The sequence below is a fragment of the Dipodomys spectabilis genome, unplaced genomic scaffold (assembly GCF_019054845.1).
Source record: "Dipodomys spectabilis isolate Male_0828 unplaced genomic scaffold, ASM1905484v1 ptg000002l, whole genome shotgun sequence".
Lineage (NCBI taxonomy): Eukaryota > Metazoa > Chordata > Mammalia > Rodentia > Heteromyidae > Dipodomys > Dipodomys spectabilis.
The window spans coordinates 37,787,738-37,807,118 of NW_024870679.1; the positions used below are offsets into that span (position 1 = coordinate 37,787,738).

At 40.5% G+C, this 19,381-nt stretch overlaps 1 protein-coding gene across 2 annotated transcripts in view; it reads right to left on the reverse strand.

Moving 5' to 3' along the window:
- Positions 1–10,119: 10,119 nt before the first annotated feature.
- Ak4 (adenylate kinase 4) overlaps positions 10,120–19,381 on the reverse strand; it is a 67,737-nt gene continuing 58,475 nt past the window's right edge. For both annotated transcript variants that reach the window (XM_042684331.1, XM_042684324.1), the window contains exons 3-5: positions 19,065–19,237; positions 17,092–17,210; positions 10,120–15,816 (exon numbers count right to left, since the gene is read on the reverse strand). In XM_042684331.1, the coding sequence (XP_042540265.1) occupies positions 15,702–15,816; positions 17,092–17,210; positions 19,065–19,237 (407 nt within the window). In that variant the 3' untranslated portion in view covers positions 10,120–15,701. The remainder of the gene's footprint in view (positions 15,817–17,091; positions 17,211–19,064; positions 19,238–19,381) is intronic.

Below are 19,381 nucleotides of genomic sequence, written 5' to 3' on the forward strand. Positions count from 1 at the left end.
AGTTTCATTATCACCGCCGTCGCCACCCCCACTTACAGAAACTTCCAGGATAAGAATTACATGTAGAAAACATTGAGGAGCCTCTAGAGCCACTGGGACCAACAGTGTTGCTTCCTTGGGCATTGCTATTACTATCACTAGTGTGGGAAACAATTAGGGTGGTCTCTACTTCAAATTTATTTTTCAACCTGAATTTTCCAAGCTCACAGGATTAAAGGGCAGTATGTACATAAAGTCCCCAACCATGACATTGAAAGCAGTGATACAAGGTGTGAGAGGAGAGAAAGCAGCTCAGGTAAGAAGTTTTAGGGCTGGTAAGTCATTTGTTTTGATTATCTGTTGCTGTATAGTAAAGCAGCTGTTATGGTTTACTTAGGAAATGTCCCCCAAAGGCTCATGTATTAGTTGATTAGGTCATGAACTAACTGATAGATTCATGCCTTAATGGATTCATAACATGATGACGTCATTTGGGAGCATGGAAAGTAGGTAGTGGGACCTAGATAGAGACATTAGGACTCTGAGTCCAGGTCCCTGGGGGGGCTGTAGCTTCTTCTGTCCCCTTCCAATCTTCTCTTTCTCTGGCTCCCATAATGTGAGTTACTCCTACTCCTCCATGCCCTCCCCACCATGGTGGACTGACACCAAAATAAATCTTTCCTCCCTCAACCCATCTAGATCAGGCATTTCACTGCAGTGACACCACCTATAACATAGTAGTATAAAACACCTACCATTTCTGACTTGCTAATGTTTTTTGCAATCTGGGCAGGGCTCAGAAGGAACGCAGCAGTCAGCTGGGGTTGCTTAGGCTCAAAGTCCCTCCCACATATACGGTGGCTCTCCCACATGGATGATGGCTCTCTCCCCTAACGAGCATCAAGATGGTGCTGGCTGTTAGCCAGGAGCTCAGCAAAGTACCTTGATTCTTCTCCACATGGCTTACCACTGGCATTCTTGAATATAGTTGGTGGGAGCCAAAGGAAAGGAAGCCAGAGCTGTTGGGCTTTCTTTAGGTCTTGGCTCAAAAAGTCTTCCCAAACTGTTTCCTGTACATTCTATTGGTCAAATCAATCACAAGCTCAGTTGTTCAGAAGAGGAGCCACATGCTTCATTTCTTGGTGAAGGGAGGGGCATGCACATACAAGAAACAAGGTCAACTCTAGAGACTACCTAGTACAGGTCTAGTGGCCAGAGAAAAATGCCATCCAGATTCTCATCATTAGAGTTTGAATGCAATGTACTAAGTACATTGAGGACAATGTATTGAATACCCCTCCCTATGAGAGAAGAGGGATTCTACAAGAGGCCCACTAGATGGGGAAACAGCATATTAAGGGTCCATCATTCTAAGGCAAAATGATATCTATCTCAACTTAAAAAGCCAGACCCAAAGAAACATAAGCTCCGTGGTTTCCCTCATTTGTAATAATTACTATATGTCTAGGATAGTCCTAGCAGAGGATCACAATAGCTCAATAACTAGGTACATATGACCATATATTTGAAGTTAACTCCAAGATATAGAAACAAGAGGTTTTTCTTTGTTGTTGTTTTGAATGTACTGTGTGAAGTTATTTCTTTTTTTTTTCTTTTGCTGTTTTCCCTTTGATTTATCTCCTGCTGTCACTGTATTTGATTTTGGTACCCTGTGTCCTGTATATGTTTATCTGATTTGGGGAAGCGAAAGGGAACAACAAAATGGTGAGACAAGGGACAAAGGGTGAACCAACAGAACAGTGATACTCACAAGACAATGTTGGCAACGAACTTTATAACTTGGAGGGGGGAGTTGTAGGGGGAGAACAAGCAGGAGAAAAACGAGGAAGGGGGTAACAATGTTTGACAAGAAATGTACTCACTACCTTACTATGAACCTTGACGATAAAATTAAATTAATGTAAAAAAGAAAAGAAATATAGAAATCTTTTTGGAAGCCCTACTATGCTCCAACTGAGCCTTGCTCATCTCTTCCTAGCTGAATAAAGGGCAAAGGGCACAAGGCTTAGCATACAAAACATATGGAACCCCACTTACTTGTCATTTTAATGTCTTAATACAAACACATAATTTTTTGGAGTCTGGTTAAAGAATTGGAAGAGAAATGATGCAGTCCATGTAATAAGATCTGACCTCTGAAGCCTTTCACACAACCCTTCACACTCTCTTTCTACTAGTTTAGCTGATTGGGCAGAAATCCAGGAGAAGCCCTGAGGGCTGTAGGATGGTGGATCCAGGAACCCTGAATGTTTGCATGACACAGAGCCCTCCTACTTCTCCACCCATCACATTTGACTGCAGTATGAATGTGTTTCTTAACACATTTGCCATACCCAGCACTGAGATTTTGCAGTTGTTTGGTAACAGCAGTTTGAATAGACTTAGTAATATATCTATGCAGTCAGAGAAGAAGAAATATCTGACTCTAGGAGATGGCCTGGGCAACATGATACCATATAACCTTCAAGGGAAGGTTAGCTGAGCTGTATATCAACATCTCCTAAGGGCCACAAAGAGCAACTGAGATCATTTGACAGCACTCCAGAGGACAAGTTTCTCTGAGTTATGCTTACTGTTTCACACTTCCCACCACTCTAAGTCCATCCAGTCGTGAGTTGTTGATGATGGTGAGAGGTGAGCTGGGAGAGCAGAGAGAAAGGAAGTATCAAGTGGAGAAGGGTTGGAACATATGAATACCCAAGAAAGCTCAGCTTGAAATATTGAATTGCCTTTATCCTGTGACAGTAACTCAAACAAGGGCATTCTTTCTTTTCCATAAAAATGGTCACAGCTAGGCACCAGTGGCTCATATGTATAAGCCTAAACTACCCAGGAGACTGAAATCTGAGAATCGCTGTTCAATGCCAGCCTGGGCAGAAAAATCTGAGAGACTTTTATTTCCAATTAACTTCCAAAAAGCCAGAAATGGAAGTATGGCTCAAGTGGTAGAATGCCAACTTCGAGCAGAAAAAGCCAAGCAAGAATGCATGGTCCTAAGTTCAAGACTCAGTAATCTCAATCTCTCTCTCTCTCTCTCTCTCTCTCTCTCACACACACACACACACACACATACACACACACACACACACACACACACACTTACTCTGAAGCGATCCTGCATTGGTCCCTCAGATACAGCTTTAAACAACTATAAAAACTGGCTCCTTCGCTCAAGGAATTTGTTGTCTAATAGAAGAGAAAGATAGTAGACAACCAGTAATCCAGCAGACAATCATATAAACATATGAGGTAAGTGGTGTAGGAAGGAAAAGCACAGAGTGCTGGTCCTGTTGGAGAATATATAGCAGACAATGGGTAGTGAAGGGAAAAAGTGAATAATCTCATGGAGAATCAATGAAAGGCTCCTTAAGAAAATGACATTTACTTTTAGAACTGCTAAACTGATCAGAGTTGTTGGGCGGGGTGGGGGGAATACTGCTATTACTACTCATCATTACCAATATTCTCATCAGTGTAGAGGTTTAGATGGGATTTCCCTATGGAGATTACACTGGCTAGCCTTGAACCTGAGATTCTCTTCTCTGAAATTCCTTAGTTCTTGGACTACAGGCACAAGCCACCATACCCAGCCATCACCAATACTTTTAGAAGACTTACTATGTATTGGGCAATGGTCAAAAGGTATCTGACATATGGGCTGGGAAGGTGGCTCAGTGGTAGAGCGCTTGCCTTGCATTCATGAGGCCATGGGTTCGATTCCTCAGCACCATATAAGCAAAAAAGAAAAAAGCCGAAAGTGGTGCTGTGACTCAAGTGGTAGAGTGCTAGCCTTGAGCTGAAGAGTTGAGGGACAGCGCCCAGGCCCAGAGTTCAGGCCCCACGACTGGACCCGAAAAAAAAGTATCTGACATAAATAAATGAATTTAATCATTCTACAACCCTCATGGTAAATATTAGTACAATTCTGAGTTTATAAATTAAAAAAAAATACTGAAGCCCGGAAATGTTAAGACAGGGCAAAGGAAGAACTTGAATTTTTGTGGTCTGGCTCCAGAGTTCATATTCTTTAGGCAAGACAATCTTCTGGGACCAGGCAAGATCAGAGAATATCTAAGTGGTTAAAGCTTGGTGGGCAATGGGGGTAGGTGGCACAGGGAGAAAGGAAGGAAAATACAAATTTGATTTTGGAATTCCTTATGGACAGGGCTAGGGGTCACTGTGACATGTATTATGAGGTTGAACTCTCATTATTGTTAGTGTCTGTTTTCTCAACACAAACTTGGTGATCTTCAGGAGCCACAGCCAGTCAGGGGATGTGGAAGTGGTCCTCGCCATTAGCAGTTCACACAGCCTGTCATCCCTAAGGAGTTCTGCAGTTCCCTTCTGGTTGACTGAAATCCTGGTAGTATTTCCTGCTATCCTCTACAATGAGTTTTGCTGACCATTAAACCAGCATGACACACCTCTGGAGGAGCTGTACTGACTGTATCTAAATCAGAGCAACCATTGCCCTTGATTTCCTTCTTGACAGCTCACCAGCCTGCTCCCTCCCTGAAGTCCTGTGTAGACAAGGCAAGGAAAACCAAAACTATGTTGTTCAATATGCTCTTCACTAGGCAACACATGACTATTGAAATTAAAACTTAATAAATGAAATTTAACTAATTAGTACCCAATCCCTCAGCCAAATTAGCCACATTTTGATGTTCAATAGCTACATGTGGCTCATAGCTGCCTATTAGACTAGTTCAGAACTCTGACCATCAAACAAGTACTGTTCTAGAAACATGCTTTATGATCTTTCAGCTCACTTAAGATCTTTAGCACCCAAACAAATATATGATTTTATTTAGAGGTTCTTATTTCACTGTGCTTTACTTTCATTCACAGATTATTCTTCCTCTGTATCAGACCTTGTGACAGATACTCAAACTAGTTGCATTATCATGTTGCTAAAAAAGAGTCTGAAATATACATATATCAATTTACTCTTCAGTGGGTCTGTGGATAGTCAGTAAAATTTCGGACGAGTTACTTAACCTCTCTGACCCTTGTAGCATTGTTGTGAAGATTAGATTAATTCATATGTGAGAACCAATTAGTAAACATTCAATAAATGGAAACTATGCACATAGCTATTGGGCCTTTATGATCCTCTCCTAGGAATATCCTCCTTTGGTCTCACTGTGTAAATCTTTAGAGTCATGTTTAACTGACCATGTCCAAGTGTAATATTTTTTGTCTTTTACTATCCATTGGGTTTACTTGTTGGTTTATAGGTGCATTCTAATTATTGTTTCTTTTAAAGATGATCTTGGATCCTAACTAGGTTGGCAACCAGGTTCATAAGAAGGTATACATCTATATTTCAAACCTGACATTAAGACTTAGGACAGAGCCAGGCACCGGTGGCTCATGCCTGTAATCCTAACTACTCAGGAGGCTGAGATCTGAGGATCGAAGTTCAAAGCCAGCCCAGGCAGGAAAGTCTATGAGATTCTTATCTCCAATAAATCACTCAGAAAACCAGCAGTGGCACAGTGGCTCAAGTGGTAGCCTTGAGCTGAAGAGCTGAGAGACAATGTTCAGGCCCAGAGTTCAAGTCCCATGACTAACAAAAAAAAAAGACTTAAGACAGAGCACTGTCCTCTGTCATTAACTGCACTTTCAATAATAGAATAGCAGCATTACTTCTATTCTCACTGTGTATTTTCACAACTGTTTCAAATTCATGTTTGGTTAATGTCTCAAATAAATACCACATTCAATAAAATCCTGTAATGCAGTGAATTCCAAACTTCATTATACAGAAATGGAAACAACAGGTTTGTTTTTATTTTACTTCTTGTGTGTGTGTGTTTTCTGTTTTTCCCCTTTTGTCACTGTTTTTTGATTTCTGTACCTTTCGTCTTGTATCTACATTTAACGATTTGGGGAAAGTAAGGGGAAGCACAGAAATGGTGGGACAAATGAACTAATTCAGCAGTCATACTCACCAGACACTGTGATGAAAATGAACTATACAACTTGTGGGGGAGGGAGGCCGAGGAGGGGGGAACTGGGAGAAAATGAGGGGAGTGGTTAACACCGTTAAAAAAGAAAAATACTCATTACCTGACCTATGTAACTGTAACCCCTCTGTACATCACCTTTACAATAAAAAAAATTAAATAAACATCTCAGATAATGAAAAAGACAAAAAATAAAAACGGTAATGATTGTTCATGTTATCCTTACCCCATCCACAGGTGTTATGGAGGGAAAGGAACTTGGGCTTATCACTGACCTTTCCTCTTGGAGCACTGAATCATGGATCATTGTTCTGCCTTAGGCTGTCCCTGTCCTTTACAGCTCTCAAGTAGCTGAAAGAGATTAACACTTGTCCCCTTCCATTCACACACGCCTTCTGCAATACTCAAATCTGTTACACTCTCTTCAAAATATTTCCTTCTTCTACAACCTAAAATCTACAACCTTCCCAAGAACTTCAGATATCGCCCAACTTCTATCGTCAATAACTATCAAGACTCAAAGCATTGTTTTTAAAAGAATCACTTATGAAAGTTGTTATTCTGCAATTTCTCCTAAATATAGGGCTACCTTCCTATCCAGTACACACACATACACAATATTTTTATATATACTAGTATCCTTATCCATGTATTGTTCATATTTTCATTCACAATATATTTGGCAACATTTCCAAAGCTTTATATGATTTGACTGCTTCAAGTAATCTGGATACAATATTCATATTTCTATTATAAGAGCTAAGAATACATCAGCCGTTTCAGGGAGGCAGTAGAGTTTATCTGTTGTTGCTGTTTTGCTTTACAATTAAGTGCATTAGGATGGAAAGAATCATCTAAGTTCTTCCCATGTAAACTATGATCAAGCCAAGTCCTTCCCACTCAATTTCTGTGACTGCATTTTTGATACCTCAGCATAGGAGTTATATTTCCATTGAACTGTATTTCATTGCTTTCATCTAGACTTCAGATCTGTTGAAATCTTTATTCTTTAATCCAAATAGTGAACTTTTAAGCTGCAATTCTAACCAATATGATTTTACTCCCATTTAGTTCACCAGAACAACCAACCCCAAAAAGAGCTTGTATGCAGGTGTTCAGAGTCTGAAGGATGAAAAAAAGTGTGCACTTGCTCCAACACATACATACATCTGCTTCCCCTTCTTTCCGGCTTGCAGAAGTCCTGCTCTGGAAATGTGTTCCTTGGGACCCCGGCCTTTGCACCCTTGCCTCCTCTTTTTTAGGTCTTTCTGTTTAGATAAATTACAAGATGGTCAAGATTGATTTTGTTGATAAAACTAAAATTCAAGGTGGACAAATACTAATATTTTTCTTCAGCTACTGCAGCACTATGACAGTAACCCAAGGACAGAAAGAGTTTAAAACAAGAGAGATTAAACAGCACATGGAGGTCCCTGAAGAGTCCAAATGAAAAGTATCAATCAGAAACTCATTTAATGAGCCCATTTACTAACCATGCCGAGTCAGGATGAATGGAATCGATGCACCTGACTCCTTCTTAAGACCTCTCTTCTATGTGTCCCTTTGTCTTTCATTTCCACACCTTTACTTTGGAGGATATGGCATCATGAATGGAATTTCCAAATTCCAAGTTCCTTCTGCTTCCAAGCAAGTGGTAGACTTTTCACCCACCCAGGTCTTCTATATCTTTCCATACAAAAATAAATGTGTGTAAAAGATACAGTGAGAGAGTTGGATGTGGTAACACGTACCTGTAACTCCAGCACTTGGATGGCTGGAGCAGGAGGATCAAGAGGCCAAGGCCAGCCTGGGACACACAGTGGGACTCTACCTCAAAATGAAAACCAAACCAACCAAAAACAAACAAACAAACCTGAATACAGCCAGGAAAATTTTTAGAAATACTAACCAAATTCCAACCTGGTCTTAATCCTCTAATTCAAGGTTAGCTTTTTTGTGCTCGTGCTACGTGAAAGAAAGAAAATAAGACACGCACAGAGGATCGTACAGGTCTTCCTTTGGTTTTGTTTTTTTTTACAATCTAAAATCATTGGAATGAGATGAATCTTGGCAGACACAAATTCTTCCGAGAAAAATAATAAATAAGGAAAAGAGGACTGGAAAACAGAGCAGCCTCAGTTGTCATTTTCCCTACCCTTGGTACCTCCCTGGGGGAGGGAAAGCATAGGGAGCAGGGAGACCGAAGGACTGAGGGCAATACTGATGTGAAGGGCCCTAGAGGGTGGGTTCTGTGGAATGTATACAAGTTTGTGTGCAGGTGCAATTCTGTAGGATAACTTCCTTGAAACAAAATAATAGGATCAAAGGATCCATAATTTAAATTTTATGGTACACTGGCAATTTGTCCTCTAAAATGATTGCCAATTCATGCCTTAAGCCAGCATATGATATATTAATCTCCCAATCATGAGTTTTATAAATGTATACACACACACACACAACACACACACATATGTGATCTCAGCAACAATCAGAAGCCCCAAGTAGGCAGATGGGGACACAGGCATGTGTGAAGTGAGACTCTATCCTAAAAATAACCAGTGAAAAACAGAGCATAGATATACATGAGGGTCTTGAACTCTGGGTGTGGATGCTGTTCCTGAACGTTTGTGCTCAAAGCTAGCAGACTAGCAGCCTACCACTTAGACCACAGCTCCACTTCTGTGTGTGTGTGTGTGTGTGTGTGTGTGTGTGTGTTTGTGTGTAGTATGTGTATGGTTAGTTGGAGATAAGAGTTTCACGGACTTTCCTACCTTGGCTGGCTTCTAACTGCAATGCTCAGATATCAGTTTCTGAGTAGCTAGGATCACAGGCATAAGCCACCAACACCCGGCATTATGAATATATTTTTAACTTTTTATGTTGTGATGCTGGGGCTTGACCTCAAGGCTTTGTGCTTGCTAGATAGGTGTTCTAACCCCAGGCCAGTATTTTTAACTTTTGAGAGTTGGATAGTTAAAAAATGCTTTTGCACTATTTATTTTGCTAATTGTGAGGCCTTCTAGCATCTTTTCATATACTTACCATTTGCTTTTCATTTGTGAATGATCTGTTTGGGTTCCTATCTTTTATCCATTGTTTTACTGACTTTTTCTGTGTTTTGTGGCTATGGATATGTCTTTCGTTGTGCACATAAGAAAGGCCCGGGTCTTTTTCCTCTCCTTTCATCTCAGGAGGTTAATCCCTGGAGGTTGCATTTCTTCCATGGCTCATCACCCTTCTGGGGGGCTTCTCCTTTTGCTGAGTAACCACACAGCTTCTGCCCTGAGAATCATGTAAACTGATCTAGTTTCCTAAACTGTAATGGAGACAGAACCTGCTCATGTCATACAGATGGTTCAAGAATGAAATTAAAGAAGAGAAAAACTAGAATAACATCAAAGAAAGTAATTAAAATTTACAATGGCTGAGGTGCTAGACAAACAAGTAATTTAAGGATATGCAAATAAGTGACCTGATAAAGCAGGAAAACAATGGGACTGGGAATTATAACATTTGGGGGGACCATACTGGATGGTTTAAACTCCTGGTTGCTACTCTGGTGTCATACCACTGAGCCATGCTTCCAGCTGTTTTTCATTGGTTGTTTTTAGGAGTCTCACTTTACACGTGCCTGTGTCCCCATCTGCCTACTCGAGGCTTCTGATTGTTGCTGAGATCACAGGTGCATACCATCATGTCCCACTTCCCTTTGTGGAGATGGAATCTCATGGACTTTTCACCTAGGCTGCCCTAACACTGTGATCCCCTCAATCTCAGTCTCCCACATAATTTGCAATGGCAGGTGCACCCCACTGTACCCAGCTATGAGATGGGAAGAAATCTAATAAACTTTTCTGCCAGACTGGCCTTAAATGATGATTCTCCCACTCTCAACCTTCCAAGTAGCTAGAATTACAGGTATGTGCCTGCAGTGCCCAGCTGGGAATCAAAGCTCTTGTTTCAGAACCTGGTTTTGTCATGAATTCTCACCTTATCCATGTAACACTGTGTTTTTATTTTCCTCATCTGAAAATTGGAGATGAGGGCACATACTGTAGTAGCTGCTGAATGGCATGAAAGGAGAGCATTGGTGAAATGTTTCCTGTCAAATGTGAACCACTACACAAATAGTAAAGGAATTGACTAGTTAGAAGCAGAAAAACTTTATTTCTATCAAATGGAGAAGTACAAATCAGTCTTCAGGCAAGATAAGCAAAATAACCAATAATACAATTAATTATCAGCTAGGGTAGGACACACACACAAAACAGATAACTGGTTTTGATACTCTGAATTAAGCACACAGACCCAAATCAAGAGGGCTGACAGCTGTGGCACAGAGGGAAAGCTCTGACTCATCGTAAACACAAGCCTCTTGGGAAACTGGAGCTGACATTTCACAAGACAGTAAACCGAAAACCAGGTGGCACTGGTTAGGAGACTGGCTTGAACTCAGGAGCAATCACAGTGAAATGCTACTATAACTCAACAATTCCCCCAGAGATCTGCTCATCTAAAAACCATGAATGTGTAAAAATCAGTAGTACAAATTCTAACACTAGAAAAGCCCTCTGAGAAGTTCATATTCTATGGCACTTTACATCGTGTCTTCCCTTTTCTCTAAATTAAATACAAAATCATTTGTACCCCAGGGAAAAATCTATGACATAGGTCAGTTCTTTTGAAAGAGAAGACCTTTTGTTTAAAGAAGATACTTAGCTTCCTACAAAGGCCTAATCACCAGGAGCAGATACATGAAGACAGTGGCCCCCTTGACACACATGAGCTACCCATACCACACACACAAAGATCAAATTGAGAAACACCCTGGAGCACACAGATAATAGCATTCATTCTGGCAAGAAAGGTGCAATTTGCTGCCACAAAGATAAAGTATGGCATTTATGGGCAATTTTAATTTGTTATGTTTCAACACAGGCAGGAAGCAGGTTTGCCTTCATAGTTGAAATATGGCTTCATGGTTTTCCAGTACTGGCACATGTTCCTCAGCTAGAAACCAGGCTAGGTGGGTTATACATAAAGATTAGTAACAACTTAAGACCAGATGATATTCTCATATTAAAAGAAGAAACTGTTGCTGTGTTCTTCTCTTGTGACCCCAGGCAGACTGGGAATTAACATCAACTGGAAGAGGATAGAGAGAAAGCAACTCACACTATGAGTAGAAGTCTCCTCCAAACCGCCTTGCCAGCAAGTTGAGGCACAGAAAGACATTGTCAAGAAGAAATTAAACTTATCCACTAGACTAGAAAGCCTGTGAATCCCCAGTACAGATAAGACACGTGGTTCTTCTTACACTATATGCAACTACTGCCACCACCCACCCACTGCCATTTCGTCACCAGAGCTCTGTGAACCAAGAATCCAAGCTGAAGCAAACACACTGTTTTACCAATTCATGACTGGAAAGCCCAGTCCAGGGAAAGGCAGGGAAAAGGCCTGTGGGATTTCCTGAGGAATCCCTATAGCTACAGGAAAACATGTATTTAAATAAGTAAGATTGTTTCCATGTTTAAAGACAAGGAGACAAGATAATCAAGTTATCTATTAAAGCAGGAAATGGTTGACAATTTAGGTGATGCATGAAATGTGTGTATAACACAGAAGAAATACCCAAAGTGCCAACAACTCAATACATCCAGAAATGTGTATTCTTTGAGGTTAAACAAAGGGCTCTAGCAAGCTTCAGCAAACTCTTGGCTGAAGTCAAAGATGGGACTCAGGTTCTGGAACTAATTTGAAAAACAAAAAAAAACCATACTTATTTATGAGTTTAGATATCTTTTATTTTTTGTTGGTAGCACTGGGGTTTGAACAAAGGACCTTTTACTTGCTAAGCAGGTTCATTTCTACTTGAGCCATATCCGCCCCCCTCCTTAATCCCCCATCCCATTTTTGCTTTAGTTGTTATGGTGTTTTTTGTTCAGTCTCATGTTTTAACCTGGGCCAGATACCAAACTGTAATCCTTCTACCTATGCCTCCCATCTAGCTGAGTTTATTTGCTTGGTTATTTAGATGGGGCCTCACTAATTTCATGCTGAGGCTCACTTTAAGCTCTGACTCCACCACAGCCGCGATGATAGGCATGAGCACCCAGCCTATACAGCATCTGTTAAGAATTGTTCTGTCTCAGTATTTTTAATTGTGGAGAAAGCCCTTGCAGCAGGACCTTGAGTTCTTCCCCACTCCACCTGGCATTTCTTACCACTTGCCTTTGCTTCTCAACAGAAGGCCCAACTATGATTTTGATGACACTGGAGTTTATCCGAGGCAAGCTATGAGAAAGAGTATTCAGGGAAGAGCACCCTGAAGAAGACAGGAAGCAAATCTCCCCTGGTTACCACCATAGTTGTTGCATGAGAAGTGGAGGGCTAGGGTAATAGATAGGGTGGCCCTTGGAACCATGTTAATGTGGTAGGGAATATTACAAGGACAGTGTTACAAAAGTCAGTGGTTACCACATGTTCCATATTCCGAAAGATGAGTTTATCATCAGGGCCTTGTTTGAGGAGTAAAAGTGAGGGAGTGACCAGTTTATGAGCAGCTCCACAGAGCCTAGACCTCTCTGTGGGGAAGCATGGTAGGAAGGGCTGAAGGGTAAAGGCTCTGCAGGCTCACAGCACAACAGACACAAAAGGGCATGCAAGACACATTAGCCTGGACCCAGCCTGGCCTGTCCAGCCTTTTATTGATAGATGAAGACTTAAGGAGGCCTCTGAACCTCTTAGCAGCTTCCTTTGCTTAACAAAGGGGAGAGAAAGGAACAATCTCACAAGTCCCTTCAGTGAACTTGGCCATTCTTATGTGGCCACAAGCAGAACTGAGCAACTTCAGAGGCATGAGTTGCCTAGAGCAAGACACAAGCAGTAAATAGCCAGGAAAAAGCTCAGGAAAATCAAACTAGAACATGAGTCCAAGTGATATTGGGGATAGGCAGCAGGGTCCAGCCAAGACACCCACAACCTGGGCCTGTCTTCTCTGTTTAGAAGAGAAGGATCCTAAAGATTTCTTGAGGTATGTGTAATGACCCTGAAAGTATACATTTAATTCAACAGGCCTTCAAGACATGGTTCAAAAAGAATGGTACTGATTTTATCAGATTTGTGTAGTTGTAACCCCTCTGTATATTAACTATACAATAACAATTTTTTTAAATGGCACCTATCATCAGTGGTAAGTAAATACAGCAGTGTTTCCAAGTTCCCAGTAAAATAGGACAGATGTTTAGATTGTGGGAAGCAACTTGAATTAGGAAGTTGGAAGAACCAAGTAGTACAAGGTCTAGTTGGACTGTGAAAAGCCCATCCAAGGTATTCACTTTACTTAACTGTGAAGGAACAACATGTATGACACTAGAAGAAAAAAAGAAAAACAAGAAAAGATATTCCTTTAATTGTACTTCTGCCCAAACAGTTTCAAGTTAACTTTTATTTTTATAAAATCACTTAGGAAAAAATTAACAAGTCTGTTGAAGAAAATCAGATTTTTTTTAAGACCATTGAACACAAAACAAGCATAGTCTTTCAAAGCCAAAGGGAAAGATGTTTGTTTCTTCCTGGTCTTGCCTAACAAAAGACTCTCAACCACTGGGAGATCTCAGCAAAGCAACTTCTGCTGAAACTCACTGAGTAACCCCATGTTGATGATCATCTGCTTGGCTTTGCAAAGGGAAGAAAGAGGGAAGGATGCAGGAGTAGAGGATGAAATCAGGGATCTGGTCCTTTCCCATTCTTCTCTCTCTCAGAAATTCCAGAAGCAATGCTCCCAGAGGAACTGAAGAAAGTCATCTGAAGATTCAAAAAAAAAGCACATATTCTCCTCGTTTGAGTCATCTGTAATAACTTCAAGTCTACTTTTCCCAGTTTGCAGTTGTGTCTATGACAATATTACTCTAAATTGTACAAATTCTCCTTCCCTGTCAGAATTGTATACAGGAAATATACTTAGTTACCCAGGAAACCCAAACTTCATCTACTTGATTTCACCTAGTCCCCGTCAGTTGGCACCCAAATGCAATTCATCTAAAGTGCTCAGAGTTTGATATACTAATGCACTGGTGTTTTAGACCTGAACTGGATGTGTGCAGTAAAGAACACTAAAAAGTAAACAACTGCATTTCTCTGGGGTTAAGGGGATGGGCTGAACACTGGTCTGCATTTCCCCCATGAAAGCTAAGGAGCCACGTATATAAAGAGACAGATAAAGCAGAACCAGAAAAAATTTGAGCACTATTATAAAATAGAAAGATTCTTTACTGTATAGAATATGCATGGCAGTGAAAAGACTCAAGACCCTTGGGGGCATCTTCCGAAAGTTAAGTGTTGTGTTTTAATACCACTAAAGTGCTGAAATAGTTTCTGTTTTCCTTTACCCACTTGAACATTTTGACAAAAGACACCAACCTTTCAAAGATGCTCCCTTGGAAACAAGAATCATGTCTGAAAAAGGGATATAAATTCATAAGGCAGCAAGAAAAACCTTCACGGTTCTTCCCAGAGGAAAGCAAGAATTATTTAAGGTGGCCAACAAGTCTGGAAACCGGGAACATCTTTCAACAAACGGTTTATCGATGCAATGAAAGACAAAGTAACGATACCTTTATTTCTAGACTTTATGGTCACCCTATAGACTACATCTTTGGGCAAGAATAGGGGGATTTTTATATTCCCTTAATCCTACTCAACCTACATAGACCTAGTGCAACATTTTCCTCTACCCCACAGGCTCTATCCTCCTATCATCTCTCTGAGTCACTCACAGAAGAAAAACACCATTGGCATCTGTATCTAGCAGCATGTTCAAAATTCATTTTGCCTTGAGTAAAAAAACAAAAAGCTTAACGATTCCATAAGTCCAGTAATTCCATGGAGTCCTATTACTCTTTTTGTATATAATATATGATTATTATTCAACATTTCCATCAGTGAGGATTTCCTGTATTTCCTGAGGATTCCCCAAGACTTTTGGGACTCTTTCATATAATAAACAGTGAGCCCATGAGTATGACTAGCTATTTAAAGTAAGACCTTCCATGTGGCTCAGTTTCTGGTGTATGAAGAAATTCAATACAATCCGCTTGTTCTCAGTACATAAAATGAGGAAATTGCAGGGAGGAGGGAGGGTAATGCAATAATCATCTGTATTATTTAGTAGCCTAGTAAGCCAAAAGATAGAGCAGGGACATAAAGCAGGGATGCAGAGACGGTGTTACTCTACTAGGCAGGGGGGAAAAAGGACATGAGGGCACAGTCAGTCAAGGCAGAAGCAGCCATTGGGTATAATTAGCTTCAATTCAATAATTACCGCAGGGTTACACAGCAGAGAACTGAGACAAGCTGGGGCTGGAACCCTGGGTGTCCTCAGGTTTGCTGGTGATATGGTTCGGCAGCTTTTGGAGGAAGGGGAGAACCGCAGGCGACCACCCTCACATGCAGAAAGGCCTCGGTCTCAACAGGGTAGACATTTGAAATCCAGCCTGTATTTGCTTTCTTATGAAGGGCTTGACACATGTACAAAGTCACTTTCTTTTGGAAGGTCCTCTTCATGAACTCCTCACACTGGATAGTTTTCCTATCACCTCACCATTTGGATTAGAACAGATGCTACAAGCTCTCTCAGCTAGCTTCTAATGTAGACACAGATCCGATACTACACACATGATTGTATGAATGATCACATCTTTCTGATTCTTCCACTGGGCAAGCTCAGTATGCTTGTTTGGTCTGAATAGGTGTGATCTTGTTGGAGAAAAGTGAGTAAACGTAAGGCCAGATCTTGTTAGTCTCGGTCCCGGAAAACTGGTGGAGAACTCCTCTGCTCCTGAAAAACAGTCCATCCACAAATTATGTCAGTTTCTTTTTAACAGGTAGTAGGTTAGACGAAGCTCCAGGAAGATCTCATAGTGTCTGTTCCACATCTCTTCAAGTGCCCAATACCCACTTCTAATGTTTAAGTGCTTCTGTTAGGTACATGGAAACATGTATTTGCCAGGATGTGCCTTATGGTCTCCCCTTTATAGGAGTGACCCCTAATCCGCCTTAATAACTACTTTTCAAATAATTGGCAAATTTTGCTCCTCAGAAATCCTCTCTCCTTGCAACAATCATGGAACCCAGGATGCATCACAATAAGATCAGAATATCTGAGCTAAAGGTTGGCTAAATGGTGGGGTAGGGGAGTCTAATAGTCAAGAAATTGATTATGGCACAATCTATAAACTACTGTTCTGGATGTCACCAGCATAATTTTCTAAGCTGCATGCTGCTTAGAAACTTTTAGTTTGTTGACAATGCAAAAAAGAAAAATCGAGATTCCTCTCCATCCCCCAGAGCACCAGATTTCTGCCTCTCAACAACAACAACAAACAAACAAACAAAAAACAGCAGGAATTTTTTGCCACTGGGCCTACATGGCCTTGTGTTTGTAATTGCATAGATCAGTCTAGAAGCCACCCAGGTCAGAGCTGCCTAGAGTCCCACAGTCCCCATCAGGCCTAAAACTTTCCTCCCTTTTAAGGCAGAGCTGGGGGCAGCACCCAGGGCCTCATTTGTGCAGGTAAGCACATAGTCAGCCCTAAGACTCGTTTCTAATAACTGCTCAGTCCTTGTAATCATTTTACTATATAACCTCAAGTTTACCATTTTAATTTTTCTCTATAAAACTCCTTACAAACACATCAAAACCACGTTTTTAAATGGAAGAGTTCAAAATATAGATTATCTCAGTTACTTAATTAGAGAAGTAAAAGAGATGGTGGGTATATAATAGCTCTGGGATGTGCCTCATATTCATCTAAGATCCTGCATTCAAACCACAGAACTGGAAGAAAAAGAAACAGTCATTTCTAGCTGCAATTTTATATCCAGAACAGACAGAGATGATTGAGTTGAAGTCCTCATGTTCTAAAAGTTCCTGAATAAAACACTACATTTTATCTCCCACATATTAACCCTAACATTTCATCTGCCTTTGGGATGGAGAGGTAATGGGCCTCTAAGATTTATCTCGCTTGAAGAAACACTTTTCATCTCAGCCCAATGACTTTCCCAATTTTCTAGTTGGTCCTTTGCCACGAGATTATGGAAGCACACTCACTTGTATAGTTCGATGACTGGTTTTGCTGCATCTTTGTACCGTCTTAGCCTAGCAGCAACTGCTTCAGGTTTATCATCCTCCTGTTGGACTAATGGTTCCCCAGTGATATCATCAATCCCCTATAAGTACCAGAGAAACTGGTTAATATAACCAACAATTTGGGCCTTTCCATAGGTCAGAGCTTTCCAACCATATGATAGGCAGGCCTGCGATCTCAGTATGTTAACCTTATTTCCTGAGAGCTGACATTTAAGCTTTAATAACTGCTTACATCTTTCTAAACATGCTCTGGTGCTATTGATACATGGCACTTTCAGTTACATCTCAATGCCAGGCAACTTCCTCCAGCAGCAGACCTTCAGACAATAGCACTCTGGCCCCTAAACCCAAAACTACCCTGTCTTCTGAAGCTGGGGTCCTTAATATGGAAAAATTTTTTGTGAAAGGCATTTCGCTAGTCTTCTGCCAGTTTTCAGGTAGTGTCTCTAAAACTTAGATTATTTAAAGAACTGTTATCAAGTAACAACATAGCTTAAAGTATATTAAAATAGGCAAATACAGCTTAATTTTTCTGTATCTTTGGTCAATCTAGAAAATGTACCTACTTGCCACTAGCAAAATGGACACATCAGAACTTTGCTCCTGTGTCCACAGCTATTAAACCTGCCAGAGGAGACTCACAAGAAATAAATCTGTCAGAAACAGGCTGGAACAGAACCAAAAGCCTCCAACAACTCAAATGACTAATCAGAAACTGACGATAAATTTGAAACACAATGAAATTCCATTACTGATCAGGCCTTTGGGTATATATGACTTACACTCCTGAGTTACTGTGAGCCGCATAATTATCCCATGTGTATTCCATGCTTGTTAGACTCTTCACAGGAGAGATGAGGATGGGAGATGGCTGTATACCACATAAGAGTCCCATACCCCATTCGTTATTTTACTTACAGGCACAATGTTCAGAATTCATTAAGGATTTCAGAGTAGCAGCAAATACCACGTGACTTCTAGAAGGAACAAAATCCCAGGAAGGAATACCACTTTCCGGTGGGGGGAAGGGTAATGGCTGCCTTTGCCTCATTAGCACATCTAACTGTTGTCTTTGGAAGTAGCATTATAATTGCAGCTATTCATTTAGAGATAACTTCGGAGAGTAACTAACTCAGCAGTAAAGCTTTTCATATTTTTAAGTAATTTTTCCATCAATAGATTTGGACAACACCAAAAGTGAAGTAGAATTTGAATTTTCAGAACTTCTCCCCAATCATTTTATTTTCCTATTGAAATAACTTCTTAGGATAGACATGAAATAGGGACCTAGCCCTGCTTTGCTGCACACCCTATATTCCAGCTACTAGAGGAGGATGCAGCTGCTCAAACAACATGACAAGGTTTAGACGGATCTAATAATGGAACAGAACTATGTGCATTTTTTTCAAAGAAATCTTCAAAAGGAGACAGTGCTTGGACTCATTAGGAACAGTGAAGCTAACGTAGCCCCATAAAGAAATTTTCTGCAAAAATAAATATTCCATCTATACTCAGGTCTGACCTTTTTCCATTAAGTTTATCCATTAAGACACAATCCCCTTTCATCTCCAAATAATAATAAAAAGTGCCATCTACCACTGAATAGCCACAGTTGAGCACTATGAGATAGAATTTATGTTCTGGTTGAATCTGTATCAGGGAGTTAGTCTTTGAAAGAAACATGAAGCAGAAATGGTCTATGCCAGATGTGTGGCATATAATCCCAGCATTTTGGAGTTTATGAGGCTAACAGCTTAATATTGGGTAGAGTAATTAATTGGAATGCATGAAGACCCTAGTGTTTTATATTTTTTAATGTGTCTTTAAGCAATGAAGATGTACTTTTAGCAGTCTATTCATAGCCCCTCCTACTTTCAAATGTTTGCCATTTTTCTTGTCTAGCTTGTGAAAGCTCTTTGTATGTCTATTCTTACATGTACATGAGGTGGGTTGAAGTCCAGGTTATACACTCGTCCGCTAGGAGGATGAATCCAACGTCGGCTAAGTCGATCTTTAAGTGTTTCAAATGGAATGTTCAAACTGATCACTAAATCCAGGTCACAGATTCTGTCCAGGGCTTCAGCCTGTACTAATGTCCTCGGAAAACCTAAATGTCAAAACAGAACACTATCAATTGCGAGACACTGACCAATAATTTTTCAGTGACCAAAAATATTTTCAGTGACAGAATAATCAAATAGACATACAGTTCAAATCTTAGAAGAAATATTCAAAGAAAACATGCTAGATA